The sequence below is a fragment of the Spodoptera frugiperda genome, chromosome 30 (assembly GCF_023101765.2).
Source record: "Spodoptera frugiperda isolate SF20-4 chromosome 30, AGI-APGP_CSIRO_Sfru_2.0, whole genome shotgun sequence".
In the NCBI taxonomy this organism is placed as follows: Eukaryota; Metazoa; Arthropoda; class Insecta; order Lepidoptera; family Noctuidae; genus Spodoptera; species Spodoptera frugiperda.
Window position 1 is genome coordinate 7471815 of NC_064241.1, and position 26092 is coordinate 7497906.

At 38.8% G+C, this 26092-nt stretch overlaps 2 protein-coding genes across 4 annotated transcripts in view; one reads left to right on the top strand and one right to left on the bottom strand.

Annotated features, from left to right (window-relative positions):
* The window catches only part of LOC118270050 (autophagy-related protein 16-1), a 172904-nt gene that overhangs the window by 129714 nt on the left and 17098 nt on the right, over positions 1-26092 (bottom strand). The gene's annotated exons all lie outside the window — the stretch shown is intronic.
* Positions 1-26092, top strand: part of LOC118270049 (uncharacterized) — a 63996-nt gene that overhangs the window by 36259 nt on the left and 1645 nt on the right. For both annotated transcript variants that reach the window (XM_035585496.2, XM_050707110.1), the window contains 8 exons: positions 15410-15808; positions 16099-16259; positions 19781-19982; positions 24739-24833; positions 24916-25157; positions 25242-25486; positions 25570-25819; positions 25901-26071. In XM_035585496.2, the coding sequence (XP_035441389.1) occupies positions 15417-15808; positions 16099-16259; positions 19781-19982; positions 24739-24833; positions 24916-25157; positions 25242-25486; positions 25570-25819; positions 25901-26071 (1758 nt within the window). In that variant the 5' untranslated portion in view covers positions 15410-15416. The remainder of the gene's footprint in view (positions 1-15409; positions 15809-16098; positions 16260-19780; positions 19983-24738; positions 24834-24915; positions 25158-25241; positions 25487-25569; positions 25820-25900; positions 26072-26092) is intronic.

Consider the following 26092-nt stretch of genomic DNA (forward strand, 5'->3'; position numbering starts at 1 on the left):
ATATTGTCGACAGAAATCATTTACCTACTTCATTGGGTACCATAATGGACATCACGATGGATGACGGAATTATGTGCTTAAGAGAAGCTTGTAAACGTTCGATCGATTGCTGATAACGGTAGGCAAAATAACTACGATGAGACGCCAATAAGTGAATTGACCCTTTTGACATTTTAATAATATAAATGATAATAATGAATGATGTGAAGATTTATCAGTCTGTGTTATGATCCCGCTATTACAGTATTTGTTCTATAACAAACTTTAGTCAAATATCAAAATAGACAGGTTGTTTACCAAAAGATAATTTCCTGTGATAAAGAATTTTGAAACAATGGTTATCCTCAATGAGAGTCTCCCACGTGCAACGGAACTCTTCCGCCGTTTAAATTGTAGAGCATCAAAAATAATGGGCGCAAACAAAACCAAGTAAAAGACCATTATAACACAATGCGTACCGTTACTCCTAATCAGATGAATCATGTGTTTAGCTATACAAGCCGTCGTTGATTGCTATGTATTAGTTACATTAATCATTCAACTAAAACAAAAAGTATTTTAAAATTTAGGTGGTCAGTTAATTGTTTTTAGGCGGCACAAATTCGTTTTTGTCAGAGGCGTGACCGCTATTAGTAGGTGGCATATTAATTAAACACTCGAGTGAAGTGATTGACAGTCTATAATATAAACAACGCATATAAACATAATTGATAGGCTTTTAATTTGAATGTTAATGTTTCCACTTGTATGATCAGCGACGATATAACGGCTTTTTTCTCGAGTGCATACGATAATTATCTGTTGATCTCGTCCTACTTTAAATGTTCACTTTTAACACTTTTAACTCGTCTGAATGTTCTCATTCCGATGTTTTTATCTTTAATGGAGGTCACAAATCTTAAGTTGATTAATATCGTGCACATAGCAGTTGTGTGCGTTGAGTATCGACATTGCAGTGAATGAATTTAGGCCACATGACCGGCCGTCTCTCCGATTGAAAGCAGTCGTTCAATTTGTAAAGAGTTAAAATAGTAGATAAGCACCTAGGTGCATATTGCTTGCCGGAAGAGACGGTTCACCGTTATAACATTAGTGTTTTTGCATCCGCCATCAGTGGGACAGGAGTGTGTCGCCGCTCCCGTGCACCGGGAACCAATCAATTACATATTAGCTTAATGTGACGTAGATAGCGCGCAGTTCGCGGCTGGACATTTGCATGGTGCGTGCAAAACGTATGACCGTTGACGGCGCCCAGCCATAACGGGCGCTCGCCGGAGACAATCACAATGTGATGCTTCTTGTACGAACATCTTAGGGCAGTACCACAATAGAAACTAATGTTATGAAACCATGGATACTGTTAAGAAAATCAATGCAAACAGTTGAAAATAACGTGCAGTTAATATCGTGATTTCCTGGATGTAATTGTATTACGAATGCAAGTCGGAACAATGTTCTTACTATCATAAAGCACGGTCGTGTACTGTACTGCAATGGGATTTATGTGGTATAAAATAATTTCATTAGAAGAGTTAGAGTGGGCTCGTAAAGTAAGTTTTAATTGGTGGTGCATGGTGTATCGTGTGCGGGTGCGATGGAGCCGCAAGGAGTAACAATGGCAACGTGCGCGGTAGGCGGAGGCAACGTCGTGGTCGCCGCCGGCGCTGGCACACCCGCCCGGCTCAGAATAGCGCCTCGTAACAAATGCCGACCCGCCTGCTCAACGTGCCCAAACTTTACTACAATTACAAACTTCATTACCCGTTCTACGATAGTAAATTATTCAATTGAGATGAAAGAGGGTGTGTACTACAACAAAATAGTATCCTTATTTAAGCAGGCAGGCTTTACAACCAGGAACATAAACAAGCCAAGCAAAGTAGATGTAGCAGCCAATAAAATTTAAATTAAATAAAAGGAATGAAAAGAAAAATAGAAGAGATAGACGCATGGAGCTAAGAAAGCATAAAACGCGCAAGGCTAGTAATAAATATGCCACCACAAACACGAACTCAATACCTACCCGTACCTCCTTACGTGCGGCAAAAAGTTCGCATTCATTACCGAGCGCATGTAAACAGATTTTAAACGCACCAGTTACAAAATAAAATATATAATACTTATAACTTACGACGAGACAATTTATTAGCTGCTTCTAACGAAACTCATTATTCGCGTCTACCTAGTACTTGTTGACATATTTTTATTAACGTAATAGCGCTTTTTCAGCCCATCTCAATATATTAAATAACTCGATTGTTGGTATTGTACATACAACACCTTATAGTTCACTTAGTTTTCGGAGAAATCCCGTGAAATGACCTTTAAAATAGACCTATTAGGCACAGGCATGTAAGACAGGTTTAAGAACATCAATAATACATCGCTTATTAGGAATGGTATGTAGACGCCGCCTTCGTAATATTTTAATAGCAGGCAGAATTCTATTATGATGGCTCATTAGTTTTAGAAGCACAAAACAACTTTGAGAAATTCCGTAATGGAGTTATCATCGCCTTAATTTAAATCACTTTGTATACAACGTACTCATTTATTTACGACAGGCTACTGATTTATGATGCTCATTCGATAATTACGTTTTTAAAACGTTATTGCCAGCTCTATGATTTTGTTCGGTAACGAGTTTTATAAAGGCCCGTTAGTCTTGGACCGGTACGGACAGAGTACAGGTGGCATCCACTTACCAATTAGTAACTACCGATGTCTTACATAATTTCGTCACTGCGTTCCTCGACGCAAGCAGAGGGAAGGGAATGCACAGATTTCATCTACATATATTATGTCTACTTCCTAATTCCAGTCGCGGACACCCGACTAACGGTCATCTCCATAGCGTTTAAATTGAATACGACAGCGAAATATAAGTGATAAATGCACCTTAATCGAACTGAAACATTATTGTGTAATGATCAGAGAGAATTGAAAACAACCGAAAGAGAATTCAATGCATAATCTTATGGCGACTATCATTAATCACTAAGTTGCTTATTTGTAATGTAACTATTGCTGATTCCTAACTGTTTCTGCTTCTACTTATAGATCAAAAGATACATTATTTATCTATTATGAATTTCACAATGGGACCTAATCGTTGTTTGCTTCCTGATGGAATAGCAGAAGTTGCCAAGATGGTAAACGTCACAAGTGACATAAAACTTAAGCAAAAATCTATAATCTACAGCGTCATGAATCTTAGAAGTTTTATGACAAATTGCATACCACAAACACAATAGTCTATCTATCGTAGAAATTGTGAGCACCCGCCTAATACCATTCAATCGCTCTGGATGTATTGTAGAGTTAACAATCATTATCTTACAAACGAGTCCAATAAGTGAAAACGAGATTTGTTGCCACTATTTGATGTTTTATATGTATGCAATCAATATCGCAAATTCGATCCTGCGGACACCCGTAAAGCCACAAAGCAATTTTCCGCGCGCACCTACTGCCGTGCAGATTGAAGTGAACCTGTAAATCGAATCTATCACGTACGTGTTGCTGTCATTACAGTCCGCTGTGTGATTTCCTTGTGGTCAACCCGCAATAGTCGAAAAGACAACATCACCAATGTCTAATAACATTAATGCATTACTGAGACAGGGATCATCAATAAAATACTCCGGTCAATAACATGTTAAGTAAGATTGATAAGTTAGGCTAATATGCATATCCGAAGCAATAGTACCAGTACTTACTATACAAAGATTAACTGCACCTTGGCTATTACTTGGATACCAATTTGCATCCAATTCGTTTCTATACCTCATTATCATACATCATAACTCTTGAGGGTTTACGGATTCATATTTCATCTGGTATCGAAGGATGTATCACTGACGCGATACTAGATTGTATTTACGAGACCGGGTCGCAAGCTGCCGTATGCGGATAATATGAAATCGATCTTTCCATCATTATTGCAGTCCTAATATGCACACAATATGGTACAGTCTCGGTCGGTCTTACGCATACTCTATGAATTCTCATTACTGGTAACAGTCGGCTCTGACGGAGAACGCAACTGTACATCATGATCCGTCTAGAAATTAATGAACCAGTGTTTTGAAATTTACTACTATTTGAGTTGATAAATGTGTAGAGATTTTCTTGACTTTTATGGAAAAAAACTTTGTTAACTAAACGAAACAACGGTGCCTACACTTAGGTATGTGGTTTATATTCCATTGTCTTGTAACGCTCTTTAAAACTTAGCAATATCCGTTTACTAATTAGCATTTACCAAGTAATTTACATTGAAATGTGGAAAACCTTAAAGCTGTTATAACATTTTTATATTCTCTTGCACTTAAACGATGAAAATGTACTCTCCTAGACTGGCATTTGAAAGATTCGTTTTGTACAAATGGCATTATGTTTTTTGCTTATAGTGACGAATTAGATTTTCTGCGTATTGACGAATTCTGAGAATAATGAGGAGTGAAAGGGTCGACGCAGGCGCAGGCGCGGACACGGCGTGTGCTCGTGCGCAACCCAGAGCACTGCCTACCGTTACATTGCACCACTTTTCTGGACAGTTAACTTCAAACGCGTATTGTACGGATACAAACATCATAACAGGAAAACTGAAAATAAAATATCACCTCAGTATAAATAAACAGACCAAGTACATTAGGTTCACTGAGTAATGTGTCTCCCATTCACTCCAACGCCCTCCTATAAAACAGCAATAAGCATGATTGTTCCACTTAACAGAGCCAATGAGTATGTCGTTAGCGCTGTCCTACTATGTTGTTAAGTAAGAGGACGTGTACTCGATGCCGGTTGTAAGCAGTGCACCCGTCATCGTCTGTCACGGCGTCATGATAGATGGCGGCATAAACAAGTGATATTACCTAGTTTGGCGAGTGGATATAAAGATGTTTATCTGAAAGGTCGCCGCGTGTGTATCGGTAAGTCTCGGCAGACTCGCGTACAGGCGTAGTGTCACCCGGGGCGGAGACGCAGTGGAGACGTCGTGACCGACGCGCGTGCGCCACTCTTGTCATGCGCTACTTGTGATTATCATGTCTAGCGCCTGCGTCACGGCACTCCATTGTGTTGTACTCGAGACACGACAGTAGCTTTTTGCTTGTTGCGACTTCAAAACTCAAGTAGTTCAGCCGCAAAATAAGGTTAATTAATAAAAAAGGAGATTGTATGTACAAAAAGTGAATTGTTATTCGACGACAATGGACGAACTAAATTTTTCTATCAGATTTATGAATGCAATCTCATTTCTCATCAGTCGCCATGATTGATACCTCTATGGTATTGGAATTATTTGATATTGTTACTGTCGTTTTTACTTCATTACGTCCTGAATAGATTTTATGTTTACGGAGCTTTGCTACTGATATTGGTGTAATTCCGCAGTACCTATCTCGGGAACGAAGTGCACGGGTACGTGGAAGAGGAGTATGCGGCCGCCTCGACCTCCGCGAATGCAATAATTGAGCATAGAAATCAAATTACAGATGATTGATGATGCCGTTACCGCACGACCGAAGCCGCAATGACGCCCGCCGAGCGGACCGTATCATTTGCGTAATAGGAATTCGACAAATATAATATCTGTTAAAATTTGTGTAATCTCTCTATGACACTAATTAATTAAATGATATTTTACGCCTAAACATAGTGTTGTAAACAAAACACTTGATAAAATCATACTTTATGTTGGTTCAAGAGTAATAAATTTATTGCAATACAATGCTACAAATAGTTATTTCTCAGCCGTGGTGTGGCAATCAATCCTTTCGGTACAAGGTAATAAGATGCAGAATGACATCTGTTCTGTGATTTTACGAGATAGGCCATATAAAACCATTAGAGGCAATAAATGCTCGATCGGCTCACGAGTGTGATGCTTTACAACGCCGCTTGAAATACTTATCGTTTAGTCCGCACTTGTACGTCACATACGAGTTCTGGAAACAGGTCACTATTGACGTGCCAGCCCGAGCTTTAATGTTGCACATTATTAAATCAACGAGACGTATGTTATGGACAACGGGATTAATGATTCATTTCTTGAAAGATTTGTGTGAAATGTATTTACAAATGCATATCAGATGAAAATAAAAGGGGCCGACGATATGCGCAGGCGCAATGTGTGCGCTAGAGAACTTCGCCGCCAAGCAGCCCGCGGCGCCGCACCGCGCCCTGCAACTCTCTTCTATTACGAACATTTATTGCTTTATTTCATCTCAAGCACAATTTGAATCACCGTCAGTATTGAAAACACTAGCAAAAACTAACAGTGGAGAAAGATATCAACCAAAATTCATTTCTTCAATGTTTATAAAATAAATAAATAAAGAAAATCATTTTTTGCGAACCTATAGTAATTCAATAAAACGATCTCAACCTAAGAGAAATAGAGCGCAACTTATTCGAGAGATTATGTAGTATTTTTAGAAGTTGGTACTTTCACTGGTCTTGATTAAACGGTATAATATTGAGAAAAAATGGCTTAATGTCATAGATGTGGGATGAAGACAGCTGTACAATCATAGAAAGAATATGGCAGTAAGTTGAAATGTTAAATGTAGAGGAAAGGATCAAACCGGTCGAGTGGGTGCTCAGGAACAGGTGCGAATACGGCCGCAGCCCTACATGGATGTGACAGGGCAGAAACCTGTATTAGACAAAATTTACTGACCACCTCCTGGCTACACAGACTATAAAGTTAGTTTTAATGGCTCAAATCGATGCTATCATACAGATGAATCGTCGTATACCGAGTTTAAATAAATTGAATGCATGGTGCAGCAGTTCATGTAAACTGAAGGATACCGCCCACTCAATGCTCCCGCTACGAACCCACACCGCTTCATTCAAGTTGTCATCGCGTTTATTGCTACTCGTAATCTCCTCGATAATATCCAATATTCCGATTTAATAAGTAAAATGTTTCTCTTTCGTTTTTTGGTTTCCCGATGTCAGTGCTTAGATAATTTTGTATTTCCCATACATGAAGCGTAGTAAATGTGTTAATTTTGTAATACAAATTCTGTGTGAGAAATCGAGAGCGTTCGAGTTGAACCGAAGTCGACCAGGAGTTGAACGTTGAATGGGCGACTTACTTTATTTGTAACAGTACATTTGTGACAATATCCGGAATAAACTTTATAGGGGAAATCAAGAGTCAATACAGTTAAATTGTTCTCACAAGCAAGCAACAACTTTACTTTCGCTATGGTCTGAACTAGCTCTATATCAATAGGATTAAGTTACTCCGTACAATTTATTGTTTACTTATGATAAATGTACGATAGTAATCATTTTCTGTACAATTGATTCATAGACAGTATGATACGTTCCTATTAATTTTACTATTCACATGTACAATTAAACAGAATTAAAGAAACCGCGAAACATTTCACAGTAAAACCTGGTCGAGGATACGCTTTGGCATGTGACGTCGTAAGCAAAATTGTGCCATTAAGTTATAAAAATAAATTACAAGAAAAAAGAGTGAAACCACCTCGAAAGTAATCAAAGGGAAGATGTAATTGCACGCGATACCACAAAGGATGATGTGAGCAGAAATAGAAACAAATTGCGATGTCGCAGCCGATAATGCAACAGGTGACCGCAGTACACTCTCATCTAATAGCATCGTGCGCAAGGTCATCAGGCCACAACACGCAACTTGAAATATACTACAATATGTATGTTAATTATATTATTCCCACTGTTTACATTACTAAGTACGAAGGCAGGCAAAGAAGACACGGATGTAACGAGTGTACTGTAAACCTACTTCCGATTGCTTCGAGTCCATGCTGCCGTGAACAATGCTACAAAATTATAGGATTTAGATTCTAGTCCCTCATTGGGTTAGCATGATTAATCGCGGAGAAAACTAGGCAGGATTATACGTTTGTAATTTAAGATCGCACGTTTTACACAGTACTGATCATTAGTAGTCATTCCGAACACGATTCAATGATTTTTTCAAACAAAAATTTGTTAGAAAATCATGAAGGTAAGCGCATGATGTGTTTAAATTACACGTATTATACTTTTGATTCGCGTGAGCTTGATATATTGCCCTACAGATTGCACGTTCTTGCCATTGTGTAAAGCTACTATTGAACTCTCGGTGCAGTGTAAAAGCGAGTACAGGTTTTTGTTATTTATAATTTTACCACTAAAGCGTTTATGCTGTCAGAAATTGGATAGCTCTTATGACGTATCATTATCAGGGAATTACTCATTACTGATAATAGTATTACAACCACAAAAATATCGACGACTGCTGATGCTGGCACCACAGCTTGTAAAGGGATTATTTTCGATGAAAATTTATTACGAGTAATTGTATCTATTTATTTAAATAGCCCATACAATCGTTGTAAGACCACGAGTTGTAACGAATAATAAAACGATGCAATTTCCACCTGCCCACTGGAATGTGAAGCCCTGAGCTACATCATGGAAAGTGGTCCAATATTTCAAATACTTTCAACGAGTGTTCTTCGGTCGAATACCTTAAATACACTAGTGGTTTACTATGATTAGTTTAATTACTAACATAATATGTATGTTAAAAATGCACTCAACTCAACCTAACGTGGCAATTTAATTATAATTTTAAATGTAAAGTAAATAGACAAACGTAAAGACAAACATTTTACAAGTTGATTAAAGATATGCAAACGAGCTTTCGAGTCTTGAAAACCACAACAAGCTTTCGATTTGCGACAGTAAGACGAATTAGAAACACGCTTGTTGGTTTCTAGTGACTTAATTGAACAATTTTAGAATAAACATTATTGTAAGATAACAGCAGTCACGTATGCGGCGGTAGCAGGTTGTGTTGTACGAGGTACTGATCGGGATCAGAGAAATCGAGATTCCCTCATTAATGTAAATCGCGCCGCAGCAACCCGCAGCCGGCGCGGACCATCAACCCACTAACCTCTTCAGCTAGGACATCTCACACATATTTGCACTGCAGAACCCTTGCTCGCTCATAAACACGTTTACCTTGCGTGGTAATGGTTTCTAATGTTTAATTATTATAATGAGAATTGTTCAGCCCACTCGGACGTTCCTCAGTAAGTAATAGGCCAATTATGTGTGTTGCGCCGTCAGCCATGCCAAGTTACGCGGATCTTCAGCGGTAACGTTATTCAAATGATGACATGACGTTGAATAACCTGATTTTATAATGACACTAACACCGCAAGACTATATATTTAATTTCTGAGAAATATTATACACCTTTTAACATCGGTCTAATATTGGATGTGACTGTACTATTTGTACCAAGCTGTTCGGAAGGCAAAACGATCGAATGAACAAATAAATGGCGCCAGACAGTTTATTTCAGCATTGTGTTCATAAATATACAGTAGAAGTACAATAAAAAATGTTCATTGCTGTCTTCGGCGAGTTAATAAATTTTGCAACCGTGAGTCTGATTATCTGCTAGTTATTCATTTGCCTGTCAAGCACGTGTAATCATTAGAGCCTATACAGTGCCTAAAGGAGTAAAAGTTCATTGTAAATGATAGCTAGTTTGTCGTTAACATTATTACAAATGGAGGGACTTCATTATTTTTTATAAATAGAATAGAATGCTCTCTGCTCCTTCTCTGCTGCCACTAGAGGGTAATTCATTTCACGCATATTATACCAGAGAAACTAATTCATAGTTACAAATACTCATAGACAGGTTTATATTGTCGGTGTCTATATTGTTAGAATTTTATAATGAAACGTTACGTGTAAGCTTGGAAATATGTAGTTTCCTAGTAGTATTATGTTGGTAACCAGAAAACATTGTTTTTATTCAAGCACTACTCAACATTTATAACGTGTAATAAAATTAGGTGTTTGGTTAAAACTGCGTCCATGTATGGGCATTTATGTGTCGCAGACGTGTTTCGTTTCAAATATAGGCATTGAACAATGAGCGACATTGACGCCCGGCTGAAGACTGGCGCCTTCTAAGGGCGGCTTGTCACCATCCCGACCGTCAGTCGCGGCACATAAGGAAACCTCCACCCCATTAGAGAGAGCCCCAACAAATTACAATTTCATTCAATGTAAATCCGCGGAACGTTCTCTTAGCGATGCTAATGGCTGAACTTAGACACGCCTAATAGTTTACAGACAAGCGGATTAAGCCGTTCAGCTTCCCCATTGTATTCTGACGAGTATGTCAGTCTATATCGCGACTGGCGTTGAAGATATATACAAATAGCTTCTGTAATTAGCTTTAACGGGAGTCCGCTTTTATTACCGCTACATAGATAAGCTACGCGAATGATGCGAAACATATTATCGACTAAGTTGCTTCGAATATGGTAACATTAAAGATAACGTTTCATTAAATAGTCGTAAAATGCTAGTTTAAATTCGAATTTAAGTAATAAACGCAATATTTACAAGCATGTAGCAAGTTCGTGTGAGATATTTGCTGAATGCTTCTACATACTTTAACTACATAGCTCTCGAAATACATTTGCAACATAGTAGTGACCACATTCACTCTCCTTGTATGTACATATTTGTCTGATAGTTTGCTTTATCTGTGTGCATAAAAATTAATTAACTTGCAATTGACCAAAGCGTCGTATCTGCTAATAAACCTATTTAAAGCGGCATTCGACTGCAGATAAGATTGACTACTGAGATATAATTCTACAGATTAAATACCCAGTAGCTTTGAATCAACGCCCGGTGTTTATGTAGATGAGATTGGAGAATTTATTATGAATCACACAAATTGCAGGTACAATTATTCAGGTTAAATAAACATATTACCTACAACAAGTAAGTTAAAAGTTTTTTTCATAATAAGTAACGTTGCTTTATATGCAAATGAGTTTTTAATAAGTTTCTAGTTCATATTAATGATTGAAATGAAATAAGATGACAAGTATTTATGAATAGACATACTAAGTAATTAACAAGATACTGAGAAACCTTCAATTATATCTGCCTACGTGTTAATTAACTGGAGATTCAGACAATTACTTGGTTCATTAATTAAATTATAAGCAAACAAATGAAAAAAAGTACAATAGTAGTTTCCTTTTATGTAGAAGTTACTGGTACGTGGTATAGCAAAGATCGGTGCGACAGATTACTTATATAGGCGTATCACTTGTAAAGCGTACAAGAAAACGAAGACGCTACCCATAGTGTGCCAACCAGTACTGGTATGGTGAAACGTAAATAGCAGGTTGAAGGCATCCGGCTCATTGAATACGCTGACCCCATCTGATCGGTGCTGCAAGCGAACTGAGCGTGGCCGCACATTCGCACTGCCAATGTCCACCACTATTTATCGACAGTACATAACATTACAAAATAAAACCTAACATGCTTTTTCTAGAGCATTAAATCATCCGACTAGAATTACATATAATTCGGTTTTAACGCATTTTTCAACATTTCCGACAAAACGTTAACAAAAAGCCGTCGAAGATTTAACACAGCAGTAATTGTCGTGATTTGATTCGGAAAAATATAATTCCGATTGTGGTTTTTGTTAAAAATAAAGTTATATAAAAATGTTCTCTATAAATAAGCGTTAATTTTTAAAACGCATCCGTTTAAAAATAGTCACGATTTACTTTTTCGACGAAGATTTTTGAGCACCTGTTTTTGACTAGACTTTTTCCTTATCAAAACTGAAATTATGAAATAAGTTACCAAATGGAATCAAAGACTACATCTATTGAAGATGAATCAGGAATTTTATAGCAGTAGTAACGTGACGTTAATTTAGAGTGAATAGTGTTTGCGAGTTTTCCATAGTAAGAGGTGCGACCTACTTGGCGAAAGTCGCGCTCTACGCTATGCTTCTGGCTCACGACCTCCGGAGGTATACAGGTCAACGCGTTGTTGTAAGGAACCTCCGTTTTGCTATAAAAGACACATATTTGCATACTATTCTGCCAAAGAATTTAGAACAATATTATGTAAGTACCTATTGGCAAATATTTATTTCAGGAATAAGTTATGATGAATTAGTAATTTAGACTTTAAACATACCATTTTTTATCTTAACATACATCTAGTTGCAAAATCAACAATGACTTTTTATTATGTACGACCAACATTTACTGAAATCTTTTAAAGTGGCATTCTACTTGGTTGATCGAGGATATGATGTCGCATGCTTTGTGCTATTAGCGAGCAATGCCAACTTTCTAGGTGAGTGAGGGCAGGAAGGGCGTGGAAACACATTCATGAAACATTCAAATCTTAATGAATATGACAGAAGAAACTATTTTGTTAAATTTATTCGTCCGCAAAGTTGTTAAGACCCGTTGGTGAATAATTACAATTAATTATTATCCCACATTCGAAGAATGGAACTCTGCGACATTTCGCATTTATCTTGCAAACCTGGATGCTTGATGCTATAAATAAATTGTTCGTATCTTGCACGCATGCTTTAAAGTTGGTTAAATCTTGATATTTCTTCCTAATATATCAACTTGTCCTCATTGTTAGATGTGAATTATACAATTTGACGTGTGAACTGTGAAAGGCTTTTGTGTAAATCGGGATCGATCAAGCGGTGGAGCCGACTTAATCGTCAACTGGCGAGCGCGAATCTCGCGAGCGCGCGCGAGTTGGCACTTTTCGATTTTGCCTACTTTTTTTGTCGTCAACTCGCGCGTCTATGTAATTTGATGTTTTAATGTATAGTCAGCTACAAAAACGTTATAACAAATTTAATTTAGTTAGGTACTTACCTACTATAAATGTATAAGAAACTTTATGAAATTTGATTTTTAAAATAAAACAAAATATACATCGTTTTGAAATCAGTTTATTATAAATCAACAGGACAAAATATAAATTATTAGTAGTATTTCCCTTACTAATTATCAACAATATCACATTGATTTGAGAATTTGGCTTATTATCTTATTATCTAGTATGTAAATCATAAATTGTAAAAAACTAAGTAAATAAAATAGAAACAACGAAAACACTCCCCTCACATACTCGTATACAAAATTATATGTGAGGAGATTTTCGATAAATCTCATAAATAATTCGTCGTCGTCTCGTTAATAAATAATTATTAATAGTTTTTGTTTTCAATCTCTTTTTATTTGACTGTATTTTACATAGACGCGCGAGTTGACGACAAAAAAAGTAGGTAAAATCGAAAAGTGCCAACTCGCGCGCGCTCGCGAGATTCGCGCTCGCCAGTTGACGATTAAGTCGTGGAGCCGAGCGGTTGAGAAATACCTACAGCCACAGCTCACCATGATCGGCCCTCCTGTTATTTCACGCTATTGACGCCGACGCCCGTCCCTATTTATTAATACTTTGCTGTTTGAACTTTGCCTGTGAAGACCATGACAAATAACCCTTGACTAGTTTGTGCCCCGTTGTAATGTTTATTCTAGGAAATTGTTAGATACTGAGCACGAAATCATTTTTAACAGTGTCATATCTGATACTATATTTATTCTAAAGTCACGTCTCGTCTCTAAACTTCACGCTTATTTCCGAATTTATACATATTTAAATGTATGAAGATTTAGACAAAAAAGTAAATATATAGATATAGGAGTATGACACAGTGTGCGGTTTATAGGCGAGTAATTTAATTTTCGTAATGGACGGGCAGATCAAATTACTATCAGGCCGTGAGCGACACGAGACACGACGCATGAAATGAATTAGGTTTCCTTAGGCGGTATCATCCGACCGCGCGTATGAGCAGATTCGCACCAGCGCCACCACTGCTGTATAAATGAAATTATCACTGCATTCAATAACATGTGGATCCAATTAAGAGTAAATCATAAAATAAGCATATAATAATACATTTAAACAATAAATAGTACATTGCCATAAGTTTATAACGAATTTCAAGAACTCGTTTCGTATCTGTTCCCACAATACTCACGTAGACGCTTTATTAGTATAAAATTGCTTTGATATCCGTGTTAAAGACCTCTAACAGAATAAATGCGGTCGTTATTATTTCAAAGGTATTATATACATTTCATTTAGAATACGCTTTACAGCATAAAGTTAAAAGAATTCTATTACTTTAAGTGGTCTATGGTACTTAAGACATAAAGTTTCAGCTTGTCTGTGTACACTTAGAAGAAGTCTGTAATTTTGTTTAATACGATTTATAATTCCTTGAAAATAACTTAACTAGGGATTCATGGGCAGTTACGACACTCGAAACTGCCAGTATAATGTTTTATACAGTAGCGCAAGACAAAGACTAAGAGCTTTTAATGTGTTATTAGACGGCAGGTGTCTTCCAATTTTGCTGTCACAAATAGAATAAAAATATATAAGTGGCGATACCGTTGAGTCTGTTGAGTGAATGTAGATGATAACCGTTACAAATATTGCGCGTGCACCATGGATGTACTCACAACTTACAACTACCATTTTCTTTACCTACATGATGTTGCAAATAATGTACCGACTTAGATAATTTCATGAACACGAACACCTGGTAAGAAGAAAGGAACTGCCTACTTATAGAGGAACGTGGTAAAACGTTTTGCTGGGAATTCCGCTTTCTTGGGAAAATATAGGAAAAGTTTATTTCCCCATGAAAATCGGAACTAATGTAAAAATAGTTGAAAGTATGTGTGACATCGAAAACTGAACCGTGAGCATTTTTTTCACAGCGCCATGTGAAAGCGCATCAAAATTTTTCCCATGACTCATACGAAGCATGCATTTTTCAAAAAAATATGACTACACTTTATGATTGTGTAATGATACGTCTAACGCGGTTCACTCTATGATGAAGCTACGTGTCTTATGTTACATACGCCGCTGTTGTACGTTAATTACAATGAGACGGCAATCATTAAGCTAATGCCCTTAGACTGCGAACATAATTGTTTCGTCTTTTATTTTCTCGTGCGTATCACTTCAGGCCGAACTCATTTACATTTAATACGAGATAGCCACTATTAAATTATCTTTAACAGACATCCTTTAATTACTAACTCACTTCAAGTACGACCGAATGTTCCACAATACAGTAACTACAATAACTTATTTTATCTGACATAAATAACAGGTATTATTGAATGGAATTTATTGATAGTATCGAATGTATCTATCGGTTAAGGCTATATTTCATATCGTTTCCAATATGGTCGGAGGCATGGGTTCAGTTGTCGCACTAAGTCCACAAATTGTATACAAGTACGTATCAATAGAACACATCTCATCGATGGTTACGGCAAACGATGCTCGATATGGCCGTAAGATATTGAACGATTTACCCTATCTAGGAAGAATGGTTGCGTGCATAAGCTGAACGACTTTATATACTATAATTCTAGAGCTTCCCATGCAATTACGTACTTTAAATTGCTATAAAAGTTTTTTAACCAACACTTTTCTTTTGTTACAGATAACGAATGTTGCCACGGCCCCACACAAAGAGCACAATGCGGTTGTTACTCAGTATAGTGTTAGTGGCGTACGCAGCCGAAGCTGCAAAGAAATTCGAAGGGACTTTAAGGTCAGCAGTTGACGCGCCACCTCAAGATAATCTTGCCATAGAGTCCGGCTCACCGGAGCCGGCAGTAGTCGCTGCTCCAGAAAGTTATCAGAATCCAGGCGCTCCGCCTCCCGAAGACCCAGTTTCCGAAGAGCCAGCTGAAGAACCGTCTGCCGCCGCCGCCGTGCCCGAGACTGCCTCGGGAGGTGTTCCACCTTCAGCGCCTAGCGGGGCATCAGCTCCATCTGCTCCTGCCAATTCCTTGGAGGAATGTGATCCCGAAATGATTGGATTTGAGCTTGTCACAGGGTAAGAGAATACTGTTATGTCAATTAATTGCGCTATTATAACATAAGTTCCCGGCAGAGGCGGAGGAGTGACCGATAATTATACGTAATTAAGATTATCAAGTCGATGTAACTAGCCGACAAGTGAAGTTATCAAGATTCAACTTCACTCATAAGCTGTCTTAGGAAAGTGTTTCACAAGTAACATTGCGCAAACCGGATTAAATTAACTGCATGAATTAACTATTCTAATTTTAATACTCGTGTGCATAAATCATGTGGTTATTAAAGTATCAAACTATCATTGTACAGATACGTGTTCTCGGCGCCGTCTCACATCCTAGACGACATCCCCGGCACACTTATGTTGACCGACTGCCTTGAGCAGTGCCAGGCCAACGATACCTGCCGCGCTGTCAACTACGAGACTGGTCTCTGCGTTCTCTTCGGTTCCGATGCCGACCAATTACCTGGTGAGTACCAAACTAGTGGACAATACGAAGTCATTACGTGTATCGACCAACACTCGGAATATTATAATCTAGATGCTATGAAAAGAAAATGTCACATAAATATCTATAGTCTGACATTTCCATTGCCATAAACTTTCCTCTTCAATGGCCGAGTTACAAAGACATGATATCGTTTACGCCATAAATCTTAAATACCGCTATTTCAAACGATTAATAACAGAACACAAAGCCTATCGTTTATATCTAACAAATGTTGACGAGATAGTTAAGAAACATATCTACAACACGAAAACATAAATCAAAAACAGTTTTAATAAACCTCATTCAAACACCTCTACTAAGATCATGAATGTGTTAATAAGCGCCCAAGTGTATGAAAAATATGAGTAACAATAACGGCACAAATAGATGCGTGCTAGCGTATGGTATAATCGGGACACATAGCAGGTGGCTGTGTAATGGCGCCACGGTGTACTCTCGTTTGTCCGACATAGAGGTGTGAGCTCACAAACAAGCGAAGCGTTCCGATTTTTTGCTTGAACACATCATTTGAATGCCAATAACGGCATGACCATGCTCACTCATCATGCCATATTGGGAAAAAATACTCTCACCGCGAAAATGAAAACATGACCGAGTGTATTTAAATAAGAGTTAGTGAAACGCTTTGACCTCATAACCATGAATAGACGTCCTTATTATACACGATTTTTGCTTATAACAAAAAACTATTTTTATTAAAGTTAGTGGTACATGTTTATTTTTATTTCAATATGAATATGACTAACATCTTCTTCAAGACCCCCGCCGAAACAGGCCCCAAAAGCTCTCCGACGGAACCTTAAAACTTCTTAAGGATCGTAGCGAGATGAGGCTGCAGTCTTCAGACGATATGTCTGAATACGGCAAGCTCAATAGACGAATCTCGAAATACATGCGACGTGACCTGCGGGCCTATAACGCCGCAAGAGTCAGAGACTTAATTGAGCGAAACAAGGGCTCAAAAGTCTTCGCAAAGAATTCGTCTGTTGGGCAAAGCCAAATGACGAGGCTGAAGACCGAGGATGGCAGCGTCATCTCGTCGAAGTCCGAGATCCTCGGAGAGCTCGAGAGGTTTTACGGACAGTTATACACCTCAACACGGCAACCCATCGTCGGTACAGCTCGGGACCCAAGAGCTAAACTGACGCGGCACTACACTGAGGATATCCCAGACATCAGCCTGTACGAGATTAGGATGGCTCTCAAACAGCTTAAAAACAACAAGGCGCCGGGCGATGACGGAATCACGTCGGAACTTCTGCGAGCGGGTGGAAAACCGATACTTTTAGTCCTCCAGAAGCTATTCAATTCCGTCATACTCGAGGGAACCACGCCGGCAGCATGGCAACGGAGTGTGGTGGTTCTGTTCTTAAAAAAGGCGACAACTGTCTGCTAAAGAACTACAGACCTATCTCACTTCTGAGCCATGTGTATAAGCTGTTTTCGAGGGTCATCACGAACCGTCTCGAACGCAGGCTTGATGACTTCCAGCCTCCCGAACAAGCCGGATTCCGAAAAGGTTTCAGTACCATAGACCACATTCATACGCTGCGGCAGGTTATACAGAAGACCGAGGAGTATAACTTGCCACTATGCTTGGCGTTTGTGGACTATGAGAAAGCCTTCGATTCAATCGAAACTGGGCGGTGCTGCAGTCTCTCCAGCGGTGCCACATCGACTATAGATACATCGAGGTTTTGAAGTGTTTGTATAACAACGCCACCATGCGCATCCGACTCCAGGAAGAGACTACGAGGCCAATCCAGTTGCGGAAGGGCGTGAGACAGGGAGACGTTATATCTCCGAAACTGTTCACGAACGCACTGGAGGACGTTTTTAAGCTCTTGGACTGGAGCGGACGCGGCATCAACATAAATGGCGAATACATCACTCATCTCCGTTTCGCCGATGACATAGTCGTAATGGCAGAGTCGCTGGAAGAGCTGAATACCATGCTCAGCGACCTCAATACCGTTTCCCAACAGGTGGGCCTTAAAATGAACATGGACAAGACGAAAATCATGTCAAATGTCCATGTTGCACCTATATCGGTTGTCGTTGGGAACGATATACTCGAAGTTGTAGACCACTACACATACCTGGGTCAGATCATCCAGCTAGGTAGGTCCAACTTCGAGAAAGAGGTCGCCCGAAGAATCCAACTCGGATGGGCAGCATTTGGGAAGTTGCATGAAGTCTTCTCGTCAAAAATCCCGCAGTGTCTGAAGACCAGGATGTACAACCAGTGTGTGTTGCCAGTGATGACGTACGGTACCGAGACATGGTCCCTAACTGCTGGCCTTTTAGAAAGGCTCAGAGTCGCCCAGCGCGCGATGGAGAGAGCTATGCTCGGAGTATCTTTGCGCGACAAAATCCGAAATATGGAAATTCGCCAAAGAACAAGAGTTACAGACATAGCTCTCAAAATATGCAGGCTGAAGTGGCAATGGGCAGGCCACGTCGCTCGGAGGACTGATGGCCGCTGGGCCAGGAAGGTGACTGAGTGGCGACCGCGGACCGGAAGACGCAGCGTGGGCAGACCTCCCACTAGGTGGACCGACGACATCGTCAGAGTGGCGGGGAGCCAGTGGATGCAGGTGGCGGCTTGTCGTTCTACGTGGAGGACCAAGGGTGAGGTTGTTCAGCAGTGGACGTCTCTCGGCTGATGATGATGATGATGATGATGACTAACATGGCGTTTTTGCAGTAAAATTTAGCACATCATTCATGCATTGTGACCGCATTGAAAATGATTATGCTTGCAAAGGGACTATAAAGTGTCAAAGGCAACTTAAAAAGGCAGACTAGAAAACAGCGTGCCGCGTATTTTTTAACCACAAAGGCACGACAGATATGCAAAAAATGAAGTTACCGCGATTTTAATATTATAATAAAGAAAACCATGACTAACAAAAATGCTAACGAACTTGTAACAAATGCATTCTTGCCATGTTTAAGCAAATGTAGAGGTTGTTTATGTGCTTCATGTTCAGTACAATAGGCCGGGTTTATCTCGAACGTGTATGTTCATAACATCGGTAGATAGGCACGATAATAGCAGTGAAAAGGAGATGCCGATTAAGGGTCATATTGAATTAAGCCGTACTGAAATTGCCGCCAAGCCGTCAGTTCAAGGAACTAAGCGATGAGATCCAATTATGGAAGCACAAATCGCTCCGGTCGACTCGGTGTGCGGATTTTCAAATTCGCTAAGGTTGAACGCCTCTTCGTCCAGAACACGTGCGTGAGCATGAAGAATTTAATGATGACACGAGCGCCTCTTTTCTCATATTTCTTGCATAGGAGTTAGATGTTTCTTTTTATTTCAACCGATACAAATAGAACCTCAGGATTTAAACTTAACCACTTTAATTTTAAATATGTTCAAAGAAAACGACATATAGGAATAACTTTCAAAATTTGTTTGAAATAATAAAAGTAATTTAAATTCAGTTATTAATTTTGTTTATTTTTTACAGGTGCATTAACGAAGTCACAATTCCCGGTATTCACGATTTACGCACAAAAGTCGTGTCTTGGCGTGCGTCCTTGTGAAAGGGCTTGGTGCTTCGACCGTGTGCGAGGTTACCACCTCAAAGGGCGAGGCAAGAGGACACACACAGTCGGCTCAAGGCAGATGTGCCTTGACCTCTGTCTCGGTGAAAACGAGTTTGTTTGCAGGTTAGTTAAATACCAGACAAAATACTCAAAGAACTACATTTGAACTTGACTCCAGACTAAGTATTAGACAATTTCTCTAGGCATATTGTTTCACCAATATGTTTCTGAAGCACTGTAAATGTCATAGGACGTTCTTAATCTTAACGAGTTTGTCGCTGTTTTCCCAAGTTTTTTTTTAAACTTCGATGAATATAAAACTCTTTCATATTCAAATAAAGTCACCTGTCCGGTGCAGCAGGCAGGTAAATATTCACACGATTATTATAATAAAACATTCATATTTTTGTCGCGAACTTGGACATGGAATTTATGTTGCGTTTCAAAACCACAATAGAAAGGATGCGGTGAATTTATTGAAATCACATTCATCCTGCAGAACGATAGACAATCCTGTTACACACAGTTTATAGAAATGGACGAGTCATGTTTCGTTAAACGTATTCGTTCCTGATAGGAATGCAATAAGAGGATAATTATCTCTAATAAGGGCTTAACAAAGATTGATCTAGCTTTTGAATCCCACGTAGTCCCTTAATAAAATTAATTTGAAGCAGTTTTTTTAAAGTAATTTATCCGACAATTAAAATGCATCGCCACTAAAAAATGCTATCATTCCTCCATATTTGTTTTTATACGTACAAACGGTAACACAGAAAACTGCGCATCATTCCTAGTAATCAATCGATATTTGAAATTAAATGGAGATGTATTAAGGTGTTTTAACTTAATGTTTCTAACATAACTCGTAAATCGAGACTGCCTTCATGACTTTTAAATGGCGGTAGTTTATCAGCAGGATATAACAGAAAATCGAAACAAGTTTGATGCTACTTCTAGGTGTAAAAGACACGCACTTGGTAGGATATTGAATAAAATATATCTAACATTTCCCATGCATATTAAGATTAAGATAGATTAGAGATTACTTTAATTTCACTTGGTATTATTAAGTTCATTAAACATTTTAAAGAAAACTACAAAGTAGAGCGGTGTATGGGCGGAGTGAAACATGAATGACCCGCGAGCTCTTCTTGCCCTCGACACGACCTGTGCGCGATTGTACAGACACTTGCTATATTATTAGTGCAAACAATCTACGTACAAATAATAAATTCCGGGATTTGTACATGTACAATGCAGATAGTAATTATCGCGTTCGAAGAAAGTATCCAAGCAACAGATGCATTTTACTGAATAACTCCACATACACGAGTTGTAGACGTTAATAGTTTTTTATTATTTCATTGTTCGTTACTCTTAACAAAACTGCCTCACATAGAAAGAAAATACTTCAATGCATAGGATAGCAAAGCGCAATCTAAGAGTTAATTAACGATCCGATGGCATCATGCCGTTGATGTTGATGCAATTAAAATTACTCAAGGGATTTGTAGAAATTGGAAGTACGTTAATTGCTATCGAAGTTTGTTACAATTAAAATAGTCTTGAATGCCTCCACCGTGTGATTTAATACACTTGATAAACTTACAGAATTATTTATTTGAGACGTAGGTTTATGTACCTTTGACGTTGATATTGTCCATTACAATCGAACTAACAAGACGTGAAAATAAACTGAGGAGGTCATGACTGTACTCCCTTCAATCAGATGCTATCATACATTGACTGATTCAACATTGTGCCTAACGAAGACAGTTATGTATGTAAATACATCCTTTATCCAGTGAATGGATAAGCGACACAACAAAATTACTAGTCGAGAGTTAATATACAAATATTTATCATCAAAGTCGGCTCATTAGGTATCCATGCGAGTTTAAACTAATTTATAGATAAGCCCGATAACGAAGTCAATCAGCCTTCACCAAGTTGCCATAGATGGCGGGCTGCGCGGTACATCTTTGCGGCTCAGTTCAGTGGATAAGTCACAGCCTCTTCCTGGTAGCCGTTCCGTTTCTGAATTCTACAAACGAGCATTATATACAAAGCAGGGAGGCCAATTGAACGGCCTACGTCTCAGGCGTCTAATGTAGCAAGACACGACTGTCCTATTGTGTTTATTTCCTTGTACGGTTTTTGATATCATTAACATAAATAGTGTACTGCGTCAGACGCTCACATTCGATACACGTATTTCCGTTGGCGTGTTCAGGTCAAGCTTGCGCTGCTCAGTAACGATTGCGGATTGTAGCGCTAATTTGCTTCTGAACGCGTGCACTACGTGCGTCCACGAGTGTAGGCCAACAGTATTATAAATCGAAACGAATTTCTTCTCTCAGACTAGAAAGCTCGCTTTATATCCGTTAATTCATTTTCCGAGTATCATCTCAGTAATTCGTAGTATTGCCACTTAACACCGTTTGGTTATCTGCACCTATTTCTGAATCGACCGTTAGCTGAAAGTGCAATAAAAACTTCGCCAATTTACCTAAATCTGTGACCTAGTGCTCGACATTACTTTATATTCGAATGAAAGCGCTTGAAGAATAGTTTATATAATGAATATTCTATCCATAGAGCTCGACTGCTTTAGAAAGAAATATTTCTTTAGCTTGCAATGTCAACGTAACACAAAAGCTCAGAGCAATAAATTCCACGATTTCACGCCATCATCTCTGAATTCTTAACTAGGGTTGGGGTTAAACAGCGATTGGAGAATTAAATGCTGGATTTTACGTAGTGTAGCTCGGTTCGACACGTGTACCGTTGGATACAAATCGTCGTATCTCCATTGAGGCAAGCAGGCTGCGCAGGCGCACCCCGGGCGGCGCGCATCGCGATCGTCGACAGTCACGACATTTGGCAAATATTCCCCGGACGTGGCGGGCAGAGTGCCGCGCGGTGTGGGAGCGGCTTGCCCTATCGCTTCCTGCTTCCACGATACAATAACCGATAAGCCACATATTGTTTTCCCCTTCGAGCCCTTTCCGCACTTTAAATTATCCAAGATAATTCCTCAGATGAATTTCCCATTGAAAGATTTTTTCTGTAATTATATTTTATGGCTTTATATAATTAATGGTTATACGGTTATTTGAAACATTCAAAACAAATAACAAGACCATAAAATAGATACTGAATAGTAATCAAATTAATAGTATTGCGGATATTCCTGTTCTTATTTAGTCACGCTTCAGATCGAGAGATGAAGATACACATTACGACCAATCGAAATTATGGCCTATCAATAAATTACATATAATTATTTTTGTAACTTTGACCACCAACGACGCTTTTACATTGTAAACGTAATTAATACTTGCGTTTAGCCGATGTTTATATGATGTTAAAATTATATAGGGACGTTATGAATATCGTGGGCATATTTCAAAACTACATTTATAAAGCAAATAAATACTAGTCAGATCCTAATCATTAAAAGTAATTTGTCTATAAGTAGTCAAGCACATATTAAATTAACAGTGGCAGTTAATAGTAGGAAGTCTAACATAAACCTTAGGATACAGTTAATCCGGTATCATACTGCGAATATTAAAACAAATTTTGATTTTATGACCGTACGTGAGTATACGTAAGAAAGATACAGTTGAACAAATTGCAGGTAGTCTAGTGTAATTATTATGCGATGAGGTAGAGGCATCCGAGCTACCCGTACGGTTAAATGAACAACGGCTACCGGTAGCGGGACATACGCAATCATCAACTTTAAACATTCTAAATTAATGTCTTCTTGTAATAGACTGCAAGCCGTTACACAAGATAGAGATAGCAACCACGAAATCAAAGCAAATAACAACACGAACCAATTAATTTTATAAATAGCAAACTATCTATTGAGAAACGAAACAGAAAGTTCTCATGGCGAACACAACAAAGAAATGCGCTCATCTTATGTGAAAATCACACAGGTTAGCGCAAGGGTCATCTGATCGGCTTCGATTGTACATCAAGAGAAAATATTGAGCTAGATGAACAAGATAATATTATACGGGTGGTCACTAAGCACAGAGCAACATTATACATTGAAACGTCACAGTTTTATACAGATACAATGTTAATGAACACGAAGCGTATTATTCATAATAAACTATACATGTATACACCTACATTATTTATACAAATGAAATAGAACACAGAAAGGAAAAACTGCATAAAAAGACATTTAAGAAGCGTTACATTAGACTTGAAAATACACGGATTATAGTCTTGCAATTTTTATAGGGTTTGCATGATGGGAAATTAAATCAGCGTATAAGTAAATATCGTTGGGACCAGACTTACTCAAGCTGTATGCAAACAAAAGACCTCATTGAATATAAAGCCATTATGATTATGACAACTCACATAGAGGTTGAAAGTAAGAGTAACCTTGTAAGTGAGTCTTTTAATTGAGAAAGCATTGCGCACGCCGCGTACGCATACCTACACTTGTACTATTATCTAGGACGTTAAAACTATGTTGCTACAGCGACTCACTCCGGATTATTACTGCGACTTGACTTTAAACAGCTGTGTCATCTCCTTAGTAGTTTCTATCGGTAAGCAGTGTTAATCTCGCGCTACATAAAACCAGTCTGAATCTAGTGAGACTTGAGAAATAGAAACTAACGGTCGGGTCATCGTGTCAACTATGTATTATAAATTAAACTATAGGAAGCTTCGTTGAAATTGATAATTACTTGCAGTATTAATCACGATAGTTAATTGATAATTAAACGATGCAAGCAAAATAGCGTCAATCTCAGTATGCATGCGGTTAACTACTTGGGAAAATTCACACAATAAAAAGTGAATAAAACATGGCTGCTGTTAACCGCGCGAAACATTGTTGCAGATCGGCGAACTACAACAATAAAACAGGGGAGTGCGTGCTCTCTAACATGGACCGTATTACACTGGCGGGAACCAACTCTTTCCAACCAAACGAAGGTACAGACCATCTTCTTTTTTTATCTATTTTCACATAGTTTGAAATTATGTATTTTAAATCATTATTCTTTATTACTTACAGACACCGACTATTTGGAAAACAACTGTGTGGAGGAGCCTACAAAACTTTGTGAGTTCAAGAAGATGGGTGGCCGTATCTTAAAGACTGTGGACTCTGTATACCAAGACGTCCAAACGGTTGAGGAATGTCGTGAACTTTGCTTGAACTCGCCCTTCCGCTGCCACTCCTACGACCACGGCGACACTGGTGACCACGTCTGTCGTCTGTCTCACCACTCTCGTGCCACGCTTGCCGACATTCAGGTAAATATGAGAACCAACTTCATTTTCTATCTATTTAAATTTAATAAGGTATAGGATGATAAATTAATTGAATTCTCTGTTCAGGATCCCTACTTGGAAGTTCCTGAAGCAGCCACCTACGAACTGTCTTCATGTTACAACGTGTCCATCGACTGCCGTGCCGGTGACATGGTTGCCAAGATTCAAACATCCAAACTTTTCGACGGTAAAATCTACGCCAAGGGCAGCCCTAACTCCTGCGTCGTCGATGTTAAACAAAGTCTTGAATTCGAACTGCACATGGGATACAACAATCTGGAGTGCAATGTCAAACAGAACGGACTCGGCAGGTAAGATACTCTTCAACTCTCAAAAATCTGATAGGTATTAATTTAATTTATTCCAGTACTTAACTTTAACATTTCCTCTACAGATACCTCAACGATGTCGTTATTCAACATCATGACACCATTGTTACGTCCTCTGATCTCGGCTTGGCTGTGACTTGCCAATACGATCTCACCAATAAGACTGTTGCCAACGAGGTTGACCTGGGTATCCACGGAGACATCCAGACCGGTCTGTCGGAGGAGGTCATTGTCGACTCTCCCAACGTAGCTATGAGAATTACCGACAGAAATGGAGACGACACCATTGCTTCTGCTGAAGTCGGAGATCCTTTGGTAATTATATTTCTTTTTATCATATTTGTGTCCCCATTATCATTATTTTCACGAATAACCAACATAATCGTTCTCTTTTAGGCCCTGCGCTTCGAAATTATGGACCCGAACTCACCATTCGAAATCTTCGTACGAGAACTTGTTGCCATGGATGGTGTCGATTCCAGCGAAATTACCCTCATCGACAGCAATGGTTGTCCCACCGAGCACTTCATTATGGGACCTTTGTTCAAATCAGCGAACAGTGGAAAGGTAAGATTATTTTTATATGAA